The 17,323-nt window shown below is 43.4% G+C and overlaps 3 protein-coding genes across 3 annotated transcripts; 1 reads left to right on the top strand and 2 right to left on the bottom strand.

The window, feature by feature from the left end:
• Nucleotides 1-1,281: 1,281 nt before the first annotated feature.
• scnm1 (sodium channel modifier 1) lies at nt 1,282-4,828 on the bottom strand. The gene is made up of 8 exons (XM_080540416.1): nt 4,703-4,828; nt 4,087-4,157; nt 3,850-3,938; nt 3,638-3,732; nt 3,419-3,519; nt 2,988-3,127; nt 2,759-2,897; nt 1,282-1,989 (listed from the first exon to the last, which is right to left on the bottom strand). Exons 1-8 carry the CDS (start codon nt 4,751-4,753, stop codon nt 1,848-1,850), a joined length of 828 nt encoding a protein of 275 aa, XP_080396542.1. The 5' UTR covers nt 4,754-4,828; the 3' UTR covers nt 1,282-1,847.
• Nucleotides 4,829-5,349: 521 nt separating this feature from the next.
• On the top strand, nt 5,350-8,064 carry lysmd1 (LysM, putative peptidoglycan-binding, domain containing 1). Its single transcript, XM_080540417.1, has 4 exons — nt 5,350-5,529; nt 6,051-6,271; nt 6,395-6,696; nt 7,076-8,064. Exons 2-4 carry the CDS (start codon nt 6,083-6,085, stop codon nt 7,254-7,256), a joined length of 672 nt encoding a protein of 223 aa, XP_080396543.1. The 5' UTR covers nt 5,350-5,529; nt 6,051-6,082; the 3' UTR covers nt 7,257-8,064.
• A 2,663-nt stretch (nt 8,065-10,727) lies between these two features.
• Nucleotides 10,728-11,629, bottom strand: tnfaip8l2b (tumor necrosis factor, alpha-induced protein 8-like 2b; the record flags this gene model as incomplete). Its single annotated transcript, XM_080540420.1, has 2 exons — nt 10,728-10,970; nt 11,312-11,629. The coding sequence occupies 2 exons, from the start codon at nt 11,627-11,629 to the stop codon at nt 10,728-10,730; spliced, it is 561 nt and encodes a 186-aa protein (XP_080396546.1).
• Between the last annotated feature and the right edge of the window lie 5,694 nt (nt 11,630-17,323).

The raw sequence follows: 17,323 nt of genomic DNA, 5'->3' as shown, positions 1-17,323 counted from the left end.
TCAAAGAGGTTACATTTGTATTAATTCAACAAAATCTGAATTACAAATGTATGTATTTAATAAAAACAGAGATATTTTATAAAAAGCACAGAGCATACACCTGCATTGGAACAAATCAAGTTCATAGGCTGCTGTGAGAGTCCACACCATTCTAGCTGACAGAGAGAGCGCTGCTACGAGGATATGGAGAATCGGAACCATTCAATCCCTTGGTGAGTCCCACCACCTCACCACCCACCCCCCAAACCTCCTTACTTATTTTTACACCCCCCTCCCCTACCCAGCCTATTGGGAATGTAACCCAGGGTCTTGCGTTACTTTGCTCCAAATATACCAACTTCGAAAAGGGTCTGAAGGGGTGGTGGCGGTGGTGGGGGGGGGGCACCCATGTGCACCCAAGCAGATTTATGAACCCTTACCCAACAGCTGCGACCCACAGACGGCTCTCACAGCCTCAGAGAACGGCCAAGGCACTCCCTCTTAACATACAGTACATTTCACATTTGCTTTTCTAAAGCAGTCGAAAAGCAGTTCTGTGTTTTGGATTTAATGTAGGCTACTGCACCACCTTTCAAATGACTTGTTCATGAAATGTCATGTTTAACAGAGACACAGGTTTATAATAAATGGCACGTAGAATTCCTACAGGTCAAGTTCAGAGGCCTTGGTTGTGCTACAATTATACACGGCAGTGTGACATTTGGCAAAGGGGGCAGTGTTGCGATGGTTTATGGTCAGTATTGCCATACCAGCTTCTATTCCTGGTTATGCTATGTTCCCTTTGATCATTAAACCACTGTCAGATGCAGGTGTATTCTGGGATAGAAATGCAAGGTATCATGCTTTTAACTGACCCGGTACTGTCTATGATTGCCCGGGTCAGTTAAATGGTGCCTACTCTTAACTGCTACTCTAACATGCTCCAATTAAGCAGTATGGTCGGAGGTGGAATGGATAATGTGTAACATGGGTTTATTAATTATCATCTACCTTGAAAATAATCATATTATCATAAAGCTAAGCATAAACACACCATTTCAACATTAGTTCTTGGACTAATAATTCTGTACATGGAAGACATACAGCACACCTGTCAATGACAATAAAAATGACCCTCTCAGTCAAATGGTAAAAACATCATTATTTACTGTATGTGGCTAATTGAAAAGTCTAGAATTGAAACATCATCAGTCTTTACAAAATGATACATGGACGAGGCATCAACATAGATCTCAGTCGTCACCGTGCATCGCTTACGTCGTTTGGTAGTCACACGCTGATCTTAAACCTAGTGGTAAAACTACAGTTTTTGACGAACAATGACATTATTATCCAAACTGTAACCCAAGTTAAGTGGCCCCACTTCACCTTTCTAACACTGGCGGGGTGTTATCCAATTTCTACGGAATGGTGTAGGAGAGCTATGTGTGCTATGTTTACCTTGTGAAGAATGTTAACTGGTGGCCCGCCACCAAGATTAGCACCGATATTGGCGTATCTACTTAGCCATAACAGGGGGCTTAGCCATAACAGGGGAGGTGTTAGGACTTAACCAAATGGGTGACAGAAGAATACAAATAGCGCTGAAAATAACAACTCATGAAGTACACTCTTATGGTGACGACAGTGACTTCCAGGTGACATGTCAGAGTGTGTCCTCAAGCTTCAGCACATCTTCTCGTCAGGATGAAGGATGGAAAAGGACTAAGATTGCGGATAGTGGGCTCAGAGCATACTGTATCACAGTAACGAGCTTGTTCTCTGACATAGGTTAAGCCCAGTCCTGGACCCAAGGACATATAGGATGGAAAGTCTCTGTTGGAGGTTCTTTGGACTGTTGGGTCAGGTCAAAGCTGCTGCCCTGGTGAGCTCTCTGTTAAATGACTGGGGGGAAGAGAGGGAAGCGGAGAGGGCTCCTCTTCGTCTGAATCAAACTCCACGTTCTCGTCCTTCACCCACTGGCCACCCCTGTCCTGCAGCCAACCCGCACTGAGGGACACACGGGAAAGAGCAGAGTGAAAGAGTGAGGTGGCAGAAAAACACAACAAGTAACAGAGAACAAGAAGTAAAAATATGTCATTCTGACATCTGGTGGTGTATCTGCAGAACTGCAGCCCTGACATAAAAAAAAATAGGTCCTTCACAACTCAAATGGAAATAGCTGGGGGGTATTCCATCAATGTAAAGGGAAATCCAGGCTTATTCTGATAAGTCTCGTGAGAGTTATGAGAAAAAACAAGCCTGGATTTTCCTTTAGAGACGTTGATGGAATACCCCCCCGGTCTGTATCCGACTCATGTTCACAGACACGGGGAAGTCAGCGAAACGACATGAGCAAGGGCGTGGAGAGTAATAACAAGATGAATCAGTGATCCAGTAACATCAGTTGAGACATGAACAACTAATTAATGTCTCAAAAGTATCTGATGAGCAGGTTGTTTAGTTACCACTGAACAACACAAAACAAACACTTAGAGACAGAGGTATACATACAAAGCCACAGATAATATTAACCTGTTATCTCTTGTCTGTTATTTATTATGTTTTATTCGCCAATTTTGTAGCTTGTATCTGTACTGGTGTGCTTTCTTGGCCAGGTCTCTCTCGAAAAAAAATAGATTTGATCTCAAGGGACCTCCTGGTTAAATAAAGGTTAAATAAATAATAATATTTTAAAAAGCATACACTGTTATTAACAGATAATTGCAGATCAGTGGTGACTTTGAACAAGTCACCGCTTGCTTCAGATACACGGTACCTTTTCAGTTTGAGATAGTGCTCCAACTCTCTCCTTCTCTCAGCTGTCAAAGGTTCCGACTCCGGAATCACTTTCAGCTGAGCCTCCTTCTTGCTAACTTCCTTTTTACTCCTGGATGGACACAAGCCCTCACTGACATCTAAAGAAACCAGACAAAATTAACACATAATCAGTGGACAGACTCATCATTATGAATCGGCCATGAATCAGATTCTCAAGTGGACTTTACCTGTTGTGTTAGTGTGGTCGCTGGGGGGGGACTTAGCTCCTGTATCTACTGAGGTCTGGTGCTGCGATGATTGGCTTGTGCTGGAGGGGCTGACAGTACAGTCTTGACTGGAGCTAGTGGACTCCTTGTCAGACTTTGTGCTGGGGGGGGGGGGATACAAGATTCAAAACATCTATTTGTATGTGTCAGAGATAGCTGACTGACTGACCCATTGATCAATCTTGTTTTGTATAGTTTTTTTTCTATGCATTGACATTTTTTTGGCATTGTTGGCAGATCCTGGCCAATTTTGGTGCAAGAGGCCACGGCCTGGATGTTGCTTTAAGAGTCTTTGAGCCTTGTGTAGAGAATAATCAGGGGTACATACTTGTATTGTACTAGGCTTTATCTATATATAGTAGGCCCATACATGAATTAACATTCAGTCATACCTGGTTTTCTTATGGCAACTATTGTATGGCACTGTCTTCAACAAGGCATGATGGGCAATTTTCCGTGTCTGTGTCAATAGGGGGGCGGAACTAGAGGGTTCCTAAGGGAAACAACAAACATATTTTTGGGGTGATGCAATGTGATGCATAGCGTGCAAACACTCTCGGCCTAAGGCTTGTAGCGACATTGACAAGAGTACCACATTCTCATATCTTTACCTGTCTGCTATCTTCAGCCTCAACATAGTCGTGATGGTGACGTTTGGCTATTTCGTTCTTCAGCGTTGTTTTCTTGCCATAAAACCACTTCATCCCTAAAACAGATCAGATCAACTCAATCTCTTAAAGAAGACTACGTGACTTTTACAGCATGAAACAGTTGGAGAATGAACAGAACTAGTGTCTCGTCTCGTCGGGTGATGATGTCTCACCTGCTAGGTGTTTTTTCCCCTTTCTGTGTACTGTCAGCATATCCACGGTGTCAAACACAGGGCGGTAGGAACACACCAGGCAGGTGTATCTGAAAGGGAATTGTAGAAGATTCATTCATGCTGATACCATAAATACATACACATATGAGAGACACTGAGTGTATCAAACGTGCTCTGCTTGTCAAGTGAGAAGCAACTCAATGCTGATTAAAATTGGCCTCTGCTGGCCTAGTTCACCTTCCATTCTTCATCAAAGCAGCTTCATCCTCTGGGATGAAATGTGACAGGAGATCTGCAACACGTCGCTTCTGGAAAGTAAACAATGAACCATGAATGACGAATACAGCTTGGAGGCCAAACACGTCGTGACGTTAGAATTATAAGGTTCTATCTCCATTTTTGTCAAAATTGAGTTTTTTTACATAATCTGATCCATTAGGTATTTATTAATGCCTGTGTGGTGTTATTTTTAAAATGTTGACATTTTTTAGTTAGTAATTAATTAAATACAAAGGTTCCATCTCACAAAACATAATGGAATGTAAAAACTTTGACGCTCAATATCTCTGAACTATCCTAAACGGAGATAGAACCTTCTCATTCTAAACGGAGATAGAACCTTCTCATTCTAAACGGAGATAGAACCTTCTCATTCTAAACGGAGATAGAACCTTCTCATTCTAAACGGAGATAGAACCTTATCATTCTAAACGGAGATAGAACCTTATCATTCTAAACTCACGATGTGTGCCACAGGAGAGATGAGAGACGTTATATTGTTGTCACAACAAGCTCCGTATGCGTAACAAAAAGGTTTTAGGTTTCTGTCATTACAAATTCATATAATTGGTACCTTAAGAACATTCAATTGACTCTGGTCATTGCCCTCCCGTTTAAAAGACATCTTCTAATAGTTGTTAGCTGAATAAATGATCGAGTTGGATAATTTCCACCCGCAACAGAAAACATCCCCTCTCTCTGAAAACCACTTTCTACTTCCTGCTTCTGGGTGAGGAATTGTGGGAGTTGTAGTGTAGTTGTGGTGACGCTACCAGGGTTGCCAGTTGGGGCGAGTTACCGCCGAATGTGGCTACTTTTGATCACACTGGGTTGGATAAAAAGCATTTAAATTACAAAATACGTGAAGTTAAAACACACACCTTAGTAGCTACATACAATGTGCTGGTTTTTATTTTATTTTACTCCTGCCCCCTAAACTGTATGTCTGTTGCCATTGCCAATGATGTTAAAAGATGATTAAAAAAAGATGATTGTCTGTTGCCAATGATGTTAAAAGATGATTAAAAAAAGATGATTGTCTGTTGCCAATGATGTTAAAAAAAGGTGTCCTTTTTTGGCGGATTTTGCGGTTTTTAAGACTGTGGTTAGGCTGGACATTGTCAATCCCATCTGGCAACCCTGGACGCTGGCACGGCAGCCATGGTAACTCTGACAGACAGCTGTCTGGAGGGCATCAATCTGGACTCCGAACAACTGGTTTCCTCGGCGATATTAGCCGTGTTGCTTGGCAACTGAAGTCAAACTCGTCTGTTATTGTTGTTGCCTACAACTTACAACTTACGTAGCTAACTTTGTACGTTAACGCAAGACAGCAGGTCTTAATGTCGTCAGCGCTGTTAGCTGTTAGCTGTTAGCATGGCTGGGCTGCTGGAGTCGTAGGTAAGTAAACACGCTGCTAGACAACTTCGTAGCGATACGAAACACGTAAGTCCACAACATGTCCCGATTCACGGTATCCGCGGTGTCTTGAAAAGTATTACAAGTTGATAAATTAATTTTGGGAAAATCAAGACCCTTAATAAGTATTAAAAAGTCTTATCACGATTTTATGAGGTCTTGAATTTTGTTGGTATTTTTCTGAATTAGACTCTGTCCAAAGAGTTTGAGTCCTAAAAACCTTTAGTAAAAGTTCGTGAATGTATTAGTTTTATTAAAAAAACAAAGATGAACCGGAAATTGTGTTGTATGACAGTGGTCTAGACTCTAGTCTATTGCAAACTCAAACTGTTAAGTTAAAGGTGACGTCACTGATGTCAACGGTTACAGCTCCAAGTGGCGGTGAGGTCTGGAAAAATATTGACAAGGTCTTTAAAAAGTCTTAGAAAGGTATTGAAATTAACCCCCAGATTCCTGTATAAACCCTGAGCTAACTCGCCCGTCTCATCATTGATTGTTACCAGCAGCTGGTTAGCTGCCTTATTAAACAACCATCATGTCCACCGATGAACGGGCTCCGATCCCCACCGGGGGGCACGGGGGTCTGCTCCGGGGGGGCCGCGCCAGGTCCTACGGCAGCCTGGTGCAGCAGTCACCCCTCTCTCCGGTACGACACAGACGGATCGAACACCACATTCAACCGGGAGAGACATTGCAAGGCCTTTCCTTGAAATATGGAGTGTCTGTAAGTCAAAGTTAGGAGTGACATCCGTAGCTAGTAGTACTATCAAGTTGGCTCAGCTGACTGTGCTCTGATTTTGCTTTAGCTTACTAACCCACTAACCGTATTAGTGTAATTCTCTTACAGATGGAAGATATCAAACGAGCGAACAGACTTTATACGAATGACTCGATATTCCTGAAGAAGTCTCTGTCCATCCCTGTGCCGTGTGACCCTGATGCCAATGGTGACCAGGTGCAGGACAGCGCAAGCACAGACTCCAGCCTGAATGGGGCCGCTGCTGGGAAGAAGATGCCAGGTGCCGGCGAAGAAGTGACCTTAGAAGGGACCTCGGAACTGTCTCCGATGGATTTCCTGAAGAGGATGGATAGTTTGATCAGCCAGTCCAAGCAAGCAGCTCTCAGAAGATGCCAAGAAGGAGAACAAAGGTGAATATTCAACCTCGGCATTGAACGAGTTAAAGTCTCCCAAATAGTCAACACTCTAGAGTGCCATGGGTGACTTTATTCACCAATTTAACCAAAAATAGCTAGCATTGTAGGTGTATAGATGCATTGTATAGTGTTATTTCTTTGCCAGAATTCTTTGGCAGTTTATTCTTCGGTGAGTTAAATCCTCCACCTTGTTATTCTGTGTCTTTCCAAACACACTACACTCTTATGAGACTAGTCTAGTGGTCTCTGTACTTTTACGATGAGCTGGACTGGGGTCCACTCAACATTAAAATGCCAATATGCTAATGTTTTCTCCACACAGAAGCACAGTAAAGATGATTCTTATCTCATTCGTTGTGTTATTACTTCACAGATTGGCTGCGCTGGAGGCGGCTTGTGTCAGCAGGACATCAGACCGCCGACTGACAAGGTCACACAGTGCCACTTCCTCTCCCAGAATGCATCAGCAGGCCACGCTCGGGGCTGTGCCCCTGACCATCACCAAATGCACCAAGAAGATAAGAGAGAGGGAGGATGACATCTTTGAGCTGTGATGTCATTCCCTTCAGTCAGGCAGATCGTAGGACACCAGCTACAAAGACAAAGAGATGGGCCTAGTCTAGCATTATAGGTTTAGATGAGCTACAGTTCTCATTGATGAGTCACCTGCTGATCCATCGACTCAACACTTGGAGCTCTACACGGTTGTTGGTAGAATTGTGACTCTTTCCCTGGAATGTCAAACTGTTGGGTGACATTTTGATTTAAAAGCACATATTTTCAAGCAAGTACTGCACTGTTACAATTGTTCTATTTATAGTGGTGATGATTCGTTTATTTTTTATTTTTTTATTACTTATGAATTGTTTGTTACGCCCAGAACAAAACACTGTCCAGTTCTACACAAAACCAGTGAGAGAATCTGAAACGTTGTGAATTGTGTTTATGCTGCCATGTTCTCGTTACTGATGATGCTGGATTTTAGCAGCTCAAGTTTCACTGAGATTGTTGACATTAATTAGATTTATAATTAAATCTAGCGACTGAATACATGAATACATGAGTATTGCTACCTCGTAGAGTCCAATTATGCAATGTAGCCTACTTTAGAGTCCATAGACATGGACTCTTTACCTACTTTGGCACTCTGTTGTAGTAAGTTATTGTATTTTATATTGGAGTGTCCAGCTGCTACGCTACAATAGGATATTAAGAACACGATTGCCGACAAGTCGTGCTCCATAAAGTACTGCTGATCTATTGTAGCAGCCCTGATTTTCCGTTGACATTAAGGGTCGTACTAAACAAATACAAAATAACCCTGTCTTTAGAACAATTTTCATAAACAGATGTTTTCTTTTACACAGTTGACTTGTTTTGTGGATTAAATGAATCAAGGAGCGCCAATCTTGATGGGATGTGGGTCGTTGTGTCTCTGTTATTCCATCTGATTGCTGTTTTCGATAGAATCATTTGTGTAGCTTTAAGTGATTTCACGGTTGACTGGCTTTGGTGACTTTGGAGAGTCATGACAAAACAACAGCATTTAATTTGGAAAGTGTTGTGTTGTCTGACCATATACAGCCTGAATTTTGAACTTCTGTTATGTGGTTCTTCACTGTTGAAAAATAATTAGCGTTAGTTAATAATAAGGAGTGTTAATCTAATCAGTAATATAGCAGGAACACTATCTCCACCAAGTTATATTTTTGGTATTAGAAGTACAATTTGTGCAAATGGATTACAGTTAAACCAGATCTTATCCACCTCATTTTTCTGGTTTTCTGCTCGAAATGACATGCCCACAGTGAATATAGAATATCTCCACAATCACAAGGGCCTTCATAATGATCTTGTTATCAAATGAAAGCTAACACCTGTGGGGTCGCTGTAGAAGTGTCAGAATCAACATCTATGTTACTGTGTCAGAGTAAATAGAGCTAGAACATTATAAAACATCTCAAATTCAGTCTCCGCCTAAAAAAACAACAGCTTTTACAGTGAATATCACCTTGGAAACCTGATAACGAAGCCCAAATCATCTAGGAATCAGTACTCCAGGGTCTTATTAGTACTTGTGCCAAAGTCGATGCTAGTAATGTGAGCAAATGCAACTTTGTACCTGTTTTAGTACAGGTATGTTTAGGCGGACACCTACCGGTATATGTTTAGGCCATTTGGAGATATTTTGGCACCATCTTTGACCTTTGACCTTTCTCATGTATCAGATTATTATTTTTTTTTGGGGGGGGGGTTTGGGTTGGCCGACCAATGGTATGGAAATTCGGCGTTGAAACCGGACATGACACATTCTCCAGTTGGAGAAAACTGGATGTGACTTAGGCCGTGTTTACCGTCTTGGGAAAAAAATGGTGGCATCGTAGCATGCAAAGTTGTGAATTTTTTTGGATATCGATGAAGAGAATTGATCGAGGTAAACTCTTTATATCACTTCGGATCCACCTGTGGCTCCTATGAGGTTAACCTTGGTGAGTTGACTTGTTTACTGTGAAGCCCTTACTTGATTAATTGACCACAGCACATTGCATCCATTGTAAATCTGCAACATGCTTCTCCTGTATGTGTGGAGGTGTTTCGGACAGGTCAACCCACGGAACATTATTGTTGTGAACTGCAAACGCTCTACCTGTATGTAAAATGTTCAGATGTCACTGGTTTGGGGCGGCTGTGGCGCAGGAGGTAGAGCTGGCGTCTAATGATCGCAAGGTTGGCAGATCGGCGGTTTGAGCCCCGACTGGCCACATGCCGAAGTATCCTTGGGCAAGACACTTAACCCCAAATTGCTCCCAGTGAGCGGGCCAGTGCCTTGCATGGTAGCTAGCCGCCATTGGTGTGTGAATGTGCGTGTGAATGGGAGGCCGTTGTAAAGCGCTTTAGAATAAGGCGTTATATAAGTCAGTCCATTTACCATTTATTTTGGATGAAATTACTCGTCAATTTGGGCGATGCCTTTTTGCCCATTTGAATTCCTCATGTCGTTTCATTCCACATATACAATATGCATCTGTCACGTTTTATACTGAAAATAATAGCCTTTTTATCGGTAGAATAAAAAACAATTCAAGATACGAAGCCAGGATGGTACCAAATTACGAGGCTTTAATTGCAGGACTGTGTACAAAGCCAAGCTTACATATGGGGCTATAGAAATAGATATAGGTATATGTAAGGGACTTGTTTGACACCCACTTCTTATTATATATATATATTCTAATCCAGTTTCTCTTTGGTTCACATTAATGTGTTGACGACTCACTCGTACCTCCTCAGACCTACAGTAGATATACACTTTTCTTTTCTTTTTTTAAATAACAAAATTGCATAGATAATACCACCAGTATGCATTCACCACCACCAGATGGCAGTGTGCTCATGTTTTCTTTCTCCCCTTGTTTTCAATCTTGTCTTTAGTACCAATTAAAGTGTCTGTCTATCCAGTCAGAATTATACCATCTGGGTTTCTCTTTCCCTGATACAGTACATATGTTCACTGAGAAAAACAACAACAACAACAACAACAACAGCAGGAAATCAATGGAATAGCTGTATATGAGTACACATGGCTACGAACGTAAAAACACTGGACGGAAATTCCAACTGCATAGAAGAAATCAGGCGATATAACCCGATTTCAATCCAATTCCCACAACTCAGGAACTCCATCCATTGAGACACAGGTTTCACAACAAGAGATACAAGCTTATCATCATAGCCACTTATAACATGGATATGACCTGCTAATCAACACATAATCAGGATCCCACCATTCTAGGAGGATCCTGCGCACATCCTCGACTTTGTTCACTGGCTCCCGAGTCCTTTTCAGGACGAGCAGCAGACCAGTGACTACATACATGTAACACTAGAGTCACAAATCTTGCCAGGTGGACATGTCCTGCTTGTGAACAGCACCGCAGTCAGCTTTGCGTTCCAACGTCAGAGACCCCTTTATGTGGAGCTCCCAGCCAGTGTCTCTCACAAGCAATCGTGCTTGCTCACGCCCCTCATAACTTGTCCTCCTCCAACAGTTTATTGAGGCCGGTGCAGATCTTGGTGAGGTTTGAGCAGAAGGGCCCCTCTGGGTTGTACAGTGCGGTCAGGAGCTCGGGGTCGGAGTAATGGTTGAACACGTGGCTGATGCGGCCGTGGGACTTGGGCGTGAGGTGGGAGTCCACCAGCTTCAACAGCAGGTCTCTGCAGCCTGTCAGGATCTCTGACATCACCGCCTTGTCAAAGGTGAACTCCACCTGGAGGTTGTGGATAAAGAGAGAGGGATGAGTCACAACAATATTGTTGTTACAATGGCGGTTAAAACATTTTCTCACCTAACCCTAACCCTAATTCAGGGGTAACCTATAGATGTCAATTTATTAACCCATGAATTCTCACTTACCTTCCACTATTACCAAATTATACATGACCCCCTTACACATCACAGCACAGCGCATAGATTTAGATCACTAAATCAGCAGTTTGTCCCAACATGACTGATGGATCAGCAACTCAAAAATGCTTATGACAAAACAATCACAACAAACACAGACGAATAACACCACCAAAACATGCTGACTTGGTTTGTAAAGCCTACCTCATAGAAGCTTATAGCCGTCATAGCTCCTGTGTGCAGTTTCTTCTTGAAGTCCTCGGCTAGACGCAACTCCTCGGGGCTGAAGCGGTTGTGTCGGAACAGCACGCCGATCTTCACCGCTATCTTGATCAGGTTTTTGATCACTTTCTGGGCCTCGGGGCGGTTGCCAGAGTACTCCTTGGAGACGCGGTAGAGCTCGTCCAGGATCTCGCTGCTGGTGTCGTCTATGAACATCTGGACCACTGACTTGTTGGCCATGTGGCTAAGGATCTTCTTCTGGGCCTTCATGGCCATGTCCTTAGAGCTGAAAGACTCCATGGTTTGCCTGAGGTCAGAACAGAGAGAGAGAGAGAGAGAGAGAGAGAGAGAGAGAGAGAGAGAGAGAGAGAGAGAGAGAGAGAGAGGTTGGCATCAGTCTTCAGTGCAGTTAGTATCGTTCGGCTCAGTTGTTCTGGTGTACCGAAGAAAAGATATAGGAAACCGAAGAGATCTTTTGTTCCTATCTGAACAGTCTGACTGTGTGACACCTTCTTTCAAAAGCCTTGATTATTTCAGCTGATCTTAAGTATATCTGTGGTTCGTTACCTTGCATAACCCTTCCATACCTATTTCAGAATTAGACCCCCCAAAAATATCATTATTACTTTTCTGAAAACATGTCAATGATCCCCCAGATATAGTTCAGTAAACCCTCCGATTATGGTAATACTCCGTTGAGCTCCTCTCAGCTTAGATTATTTTTTATTTTAGTTTTTGTTGATGCACATATTTCCTGAGGAGGCACTGGGGGGATATACTCTATGGAGGTGGCAGACTCTCCTCCCAGCTAGCACCAATGAGGAGACACAGAGAGCCACCCTCTGGGAGGTCATCAGTGTACCCACATCAGGTAAACACAGACAACTGTTGCGCTACACACAAGCTTTGTCTCTGTTGTTAGGAACACGACTCCCCTCGCTTCCTCTCCTCCTCCATCTTCCACTCGTTTCATCCTCAAAAATTGGAGGACAATTTGCAAGGGAAGGAGCCTAGATCTTCTCCTCCAATGTGTTTTCAATAGAATGTAAGTGGAGCACAGGAGGAGAGGATGCTGGGAGTCTTGTTCCTAACAATTGAGAAAAGAGTACAGTCGGAGTCTGACAGGACCACAGTGTCATTGTGACACACTTATACTTAACCTGGATTGCCAGACTTTGAACATGTAATGGGCCTTTTTCACTGTGTGGTCTTGATTGGACTGTTAATATAAATTCAACAGTCCAATCAAGCTTTATTTTGCACATTGATACATAGGCCTACGTTGAATAGAGTATGTCTTTGTTTACACCTAAGGAAGTGGGTTAAACACAACTCATTGCTTGGTAAACATGCCACTTTTTTATTAGCCTGTACTCACACATGACATCGAGTTTCGAGACGTTATTATTTATTTCCACTACATTATTATATCACCCTTGAGCTATAAACGAATACGGCTACACGATTCCTGGCTACCATATTGAGAACAACCACAAGGATCTTCTGCTGATAATTTCTGTGGTGAATCACTTATGGCTTGTGTGGACAAGTATGTTAGAGAGGCAGGTAGGCTACATAGCTTAGGCAGGTTTCTACAAGTGGTGCTATTTGCATCAAAGTAGTGGGGTAATGGAGAAAAGTCTGCACTGGACTCGATGGCTATCTGTACTTTAGCTTGGAATGCACCCCTCGGCAAAAAAAACTAAAAACATGTATCCTTTCACTGAGGCATCTCAGTATGTCCATTAAATGTAGCCTACTCAACATATAGTTGTTTGCCTGTGTCTTGCAGATGTGTTTTCGTGTTTGGTGACAAATGACAATATTCAAGCAATTGAAGACAAATTTGATGCACAAGTCAGTCAGAAATGAAACAGGCGGAGCACTTTAAATCGAACGTAGCAGTTGGTCGTCTGGAGACAGGACAGCTGGTTCACGGGGAGGCAAAAACATCACATGTTCAAGGGCCAGAGGCTTAATAGCAGCTTTGTTTATGCCCCTATCATTCCACAGGCGTGACATGATTGACAGGGCGAGGAGAGTACGTTTTGTGTGGTGAACCCAACCACCAACCGCCCTCTACCCACTAGGTCACTCGGTACTGTATGTAGCCTATTTACAGGGGGGGGGGTTTAAGGTATCTGCAATTTAGCTGACGTTTTTATCCAAATCAACTTACATTGCAGTGAGTTTGTATTTTTTCAGTATACATGGTCCCAGCGGGAATCGAACCCACAACCTAAGCATAGTTAGCACCATGCTCTTCCAACTGAGCCACAAAGGGCCACCAACCAGGGTTCGATTAGTCATGGTCTCCCTGCCACATTCTACACTTTGCACGTTGTGGTGGCTACTCCAGGAAGGTGATCTCTACAGAGCACAGCCATCTAATTACGCCAAGCTCAAACGTATTACCATTTTCACGCAATAAATAGTTAAACCGACATGAGAGTCCCATACATACAAATGACCTAATTAATCAGTGACATTCTAACGACCATATGCTAACAGACTAAGCACGCCAAGCTTTACCGCCAATGTTTGCGGTACTACACTTCATCTACCGCGTGAGACCCGGTCCCGTCCCAGCGCTAACACTGATATTATTAAGCAAACACTCATTCCCCGTGCGACATCTCGCTGTGTCCCGATCACAGGCATAGCCATTCATTCTGCATAAATTGTCACATTTTTAATGGTACGCCTCAGTACATAACGCGGGTTCTCCTTGGGGTATTAAAGAACATTCATTAGATTAATTTCCCCCTTTACAGTGATAACGGAAGTGGAGCAGCGTGGTAGCTGTAGTGATAGCTTCAGATTAGTTTTCCATTTCCTTCCTTCTCTAAAAAAAAGATCGTCCTGGGATTTGAGAGACATGTTGGAGCCATCAGCCAGTACCTTCCCTCGGATATGCGGTCTGACAGTTGGAGACAGCTTAGCGTGTCGGCTGTAGTGGAAAGTGAATAGAAAAAGTTTGTGCTGTTTATTTCAAGCAGGCTGCTTGAAAATAAATTGTTTAATGTAGGCCTACTAATACACATTGTTTCATAAAGTAATAATGCAGAATATGATGCTGTGTGTATGTACAGTAAACAACCTTTTCTGTAATAGACACAGAACAAACTGCGAACGCGTTTCATATTGAGGACATTGAGTTCCAGGGGAGTCTGGTGGAGGTAGAAATTGGAGGACGGGCTCATTGTAATGCATGGTAGGGAATAAGGTAGGGTATTAAACACGCGTTTGATACCATTCCTCATTCTGTGCCATGCATTACAATGAGCCCGATCTTCCAATTTCTACCTCCTAGAAGGGACCTCAAGCTTCAATTTGAATTTATATCAGTTATGGATGGAGGGTACATTATCCAAGTTTAAATTAGTGTTTCATTAAAATTGTAGTCTGAAATCTAAATGGAAAAAATAAATTACGTAATTTACATTTACATGTCTAAACGAAAGGAGAAAATGACAGAAATTCATGGTTTATCGAACATTTCCCCAATAATAGGAAGCACATGAAAATAATTGCCTTCTACTTCAAGGTGTAGGTGTCCCTCCTAAACACCTCCTCATCACCACTCCCCTGTACAGTTTCTCTACTTATTTAAAACAAATTAAAAAATCTAAATAAATACATGTCAATGTAAAGGTGTACTGTGTTACAGCAGCAGGACAGGTAGTGTGGATCCAGGAGCGCTGCGTTGACTGATGCAGAAATGGAGAGTGCTGATTGGATGATCAGGCGTGGGCATTCGGGCGGGAGAGGTAAATATTTAGCATTCCACAGATGGCTGCAGCGTGTAGCTTTAGGTGTGTGTGTGTGTGTGTGTGTGTGTGCGCGCGTGCATGTGTGCTTTCGTGTGTGTGAAAGAGAGAGAGGGATTGTGTGTGTGTGTGTGTATGTGTATGTGTCTGTTTGTGTGTGTGTGTGTGTGTGTGTGTGTGTGTGTGTATGTATGTGTGTGTGTGTGTGGGTAAAGCCTCTGAACTCACCAGGGCTTAGCAGGGGTTGTGGGGAGTCCCTGTGTCGTTGATGGACAGACTGTGATACTTATACTACTGTAATTACAACGCATCAGGTCCTTACTGCTGCAGGTTCCCTCAACACTAGCCCCGGAGACGTACCTATGTCACAGACCCCCCCCCCCCCCCATTGACCCCCAAACCCCCCAGCCAAGTTGTCTCAGTGCTTTCAGAGACCTTTTTAGAAAGGTGGAACATTCCAAATTCTCCTCATAGAAATACGTAGCATAGAACTTGAACATCACTATCAATCATGTGAAAGAGAGAGAGAGAGAGAGAGAGAGAGAGGGGGGAGGCAGCTCTATGACCTTTGCCCCATGTGACCCCCCCCCCCCTGTGCCTTCCAGGCCGTTCCCTTCCATAGAGCAATCCCCCAACCTGTGGAACAAGGCCGGCGGTGGCTATGGGCAGGCGGGGTGTGTGTGTGGGGGGCTCAACCCACCCAAACGTGTGTCTTGCCCACCTGATCGAAAGTTTTTTCTTTTTCTGGATTGTTGATATTCCGGGGGGTGTGTTTGAATGTTTAATCTCATATTTGTATTTACTGTACGTCCATATAGTATGTCTATCGATTTAGTGATCCCCCCACCCACACACACACACACACACACACACACACACACCCCTCTCTGGCCTTGGGCCTGGTGTGGAACCTTCCTATCTTTTCCTGATGATGCTCTCTCTCAGTACCTGTTTGTATGGTCAGGCTATGCACTCGCTGGCCGCCTCTGTGGGGTTCCAACGGTAGCAGACCAGTAACTGACGTCAGCAAGTGTTCATTCACAATGGTGTTGCACCACTGAACGTGTTGACGAAATGAAATGCCTGCTGGCCTGCTGTCAACATCTCCTTTTTCTTTCTTCTTCTATGCTTCCTCTATGTGTACTACAAAAAAAAAAATCAACTCTTAAGTGTTTATGACAGCCGTAACGCACGTTTAAGAGACCACAGCCGACCGCACTTGAGAAGGGTTCAGAAAGACAGGACACAGTGTTGTTCCTGACTCATCTAACATTTGTCACCGTTGATCAAGTCGTCGTTTCGAGGGCTGACGCCCATCGTCGTTGGCTCAGAAGGGAAGCGAAACCTTGTGGCGAGGAATCACCACACAGCTTGTTTTCGACACCCGCTTGCCTGTCTGTAGGCGTTGTGCCACTTCACTGTGTTTTGCCAAGAGCTCCAGCAACACCGGGCGCTCTCAATCAATCAAACTAGGCCAGTAAAATGAGGGGGGAAATCCACGGCTTACTCGATTGAGAATTGTGAAATGTTCTCAACTCACTCACACACTCAGACAGTTTTCTGAGTCATACAGCTGTGAGTGTGTCTTTACCGGACCTGTTACAGCATGACTCTGAGTGCACATACATGTCTGCTAGGCCCAGTGTTAGACAGGGAAGTTTGGAGAAGAAAAAAAAGTCACACATGATCTCATTTGGTCCTAACACAATTTATAGCCTCTTTATCAGCAGACCGGTAGGCCTTCACAGTAGATATTAGCCATTAGTTCACCCGTCGTTTAAAACAATATGATCCAAATGCGTCATTTCACCAAGGGAAAGAGGAAGGAGAATGTCTGTTCATTACATAGTAAATATGTGGTTGAGTTGCTGCCAGTTGAGTGCGCTGTGAGTGGAGCCTCTTACCTGGGAGTGTGTCAGCGAGTCCCCCTCCCTCCTCTGTCAGATTTCTCCTTCACCCTCTGCACGTGCGGCGCAGGTTGTCAGTCTCAGAGCACTCGATCAATGGAATCCCTTCATCTTTCCATGGGAGAAAACAATAAGAAAATCCTCTCTTTGTCGCCTCTTTGTATGCTCTCACCCTCTCTGAAGATAATGCTTAGTTGTACTTCCTTGAGGAACTAAATTGCTATGACACACCCCTTAGCTTAGTGCGTGTTTTTCTCTGCTCCCCTCTCTCTCTCTCTCACTTTTGTATTTCCTTCTCAAATTCAAATTCAAACTAT

Source organism: Nansenia antarctica, assembly GCF_963989245.1.
Source record: "Nansenia antarctica genome assembly, chromosome: 10".
NCBI classification, from domain to species: domain Eukaryota; kingdom Metazoa; phylum Chordata; class Actinopteri; order Argentiniformes; family Microstomatidae; genus Nansenia; species Nansenia antarctica.
The sequence above is the reverse complement of the archived record's forward strand: the minus strand, read 5'-3'. Positions and strand labels throughout refer to the sequence as shown.

Bases quoted from the DNA above. Each gene is read 5' to 3' on its own strand.
- scnm1 (XM_080540416.1), bottom strand. From the start codon at position 4,753: ATGTCTTTTAAACGGGAGGGCAATGACCAGAGTCAATTGAATGTTCTT. The intron at 3,733-3,849 runs GTGAGACATCAT...GATCTGTTTTAG, and splicing joins GGGGAAAAAACACCTAGCAG to GGATGAAGTGGTTTTATGGC. The intron at 3,128-3,418 runs GTATGACTGAAT...CCCCCCCCCCAG, and splicing joins AGTTGCCATAAGAAAACCAG to CACAAAGTCTGACAAGGAGT.
- lysmd1 (XM_080540417.1), top strand. From the start codon at position 6,083: ATGTCCACCGATGAACGGGCTCCGATCCCCACCGGGGGGCACGGGGGT. The intron at 6,272-6,394 runs GTAAGTCAAAGT...ATTCTCTTACAG, and splicing joins CCTTGAAATATGGAGTGTCT to ATGGAAGATATCAAACGAGC. The intron at 6,697-7,075 runs GTGAATATTCAA...ATTACTTCACAG, and splicing joins TGCCAAGAAGGAGAACAAAG to ATTGGCTGCGCTGGAGGCGG.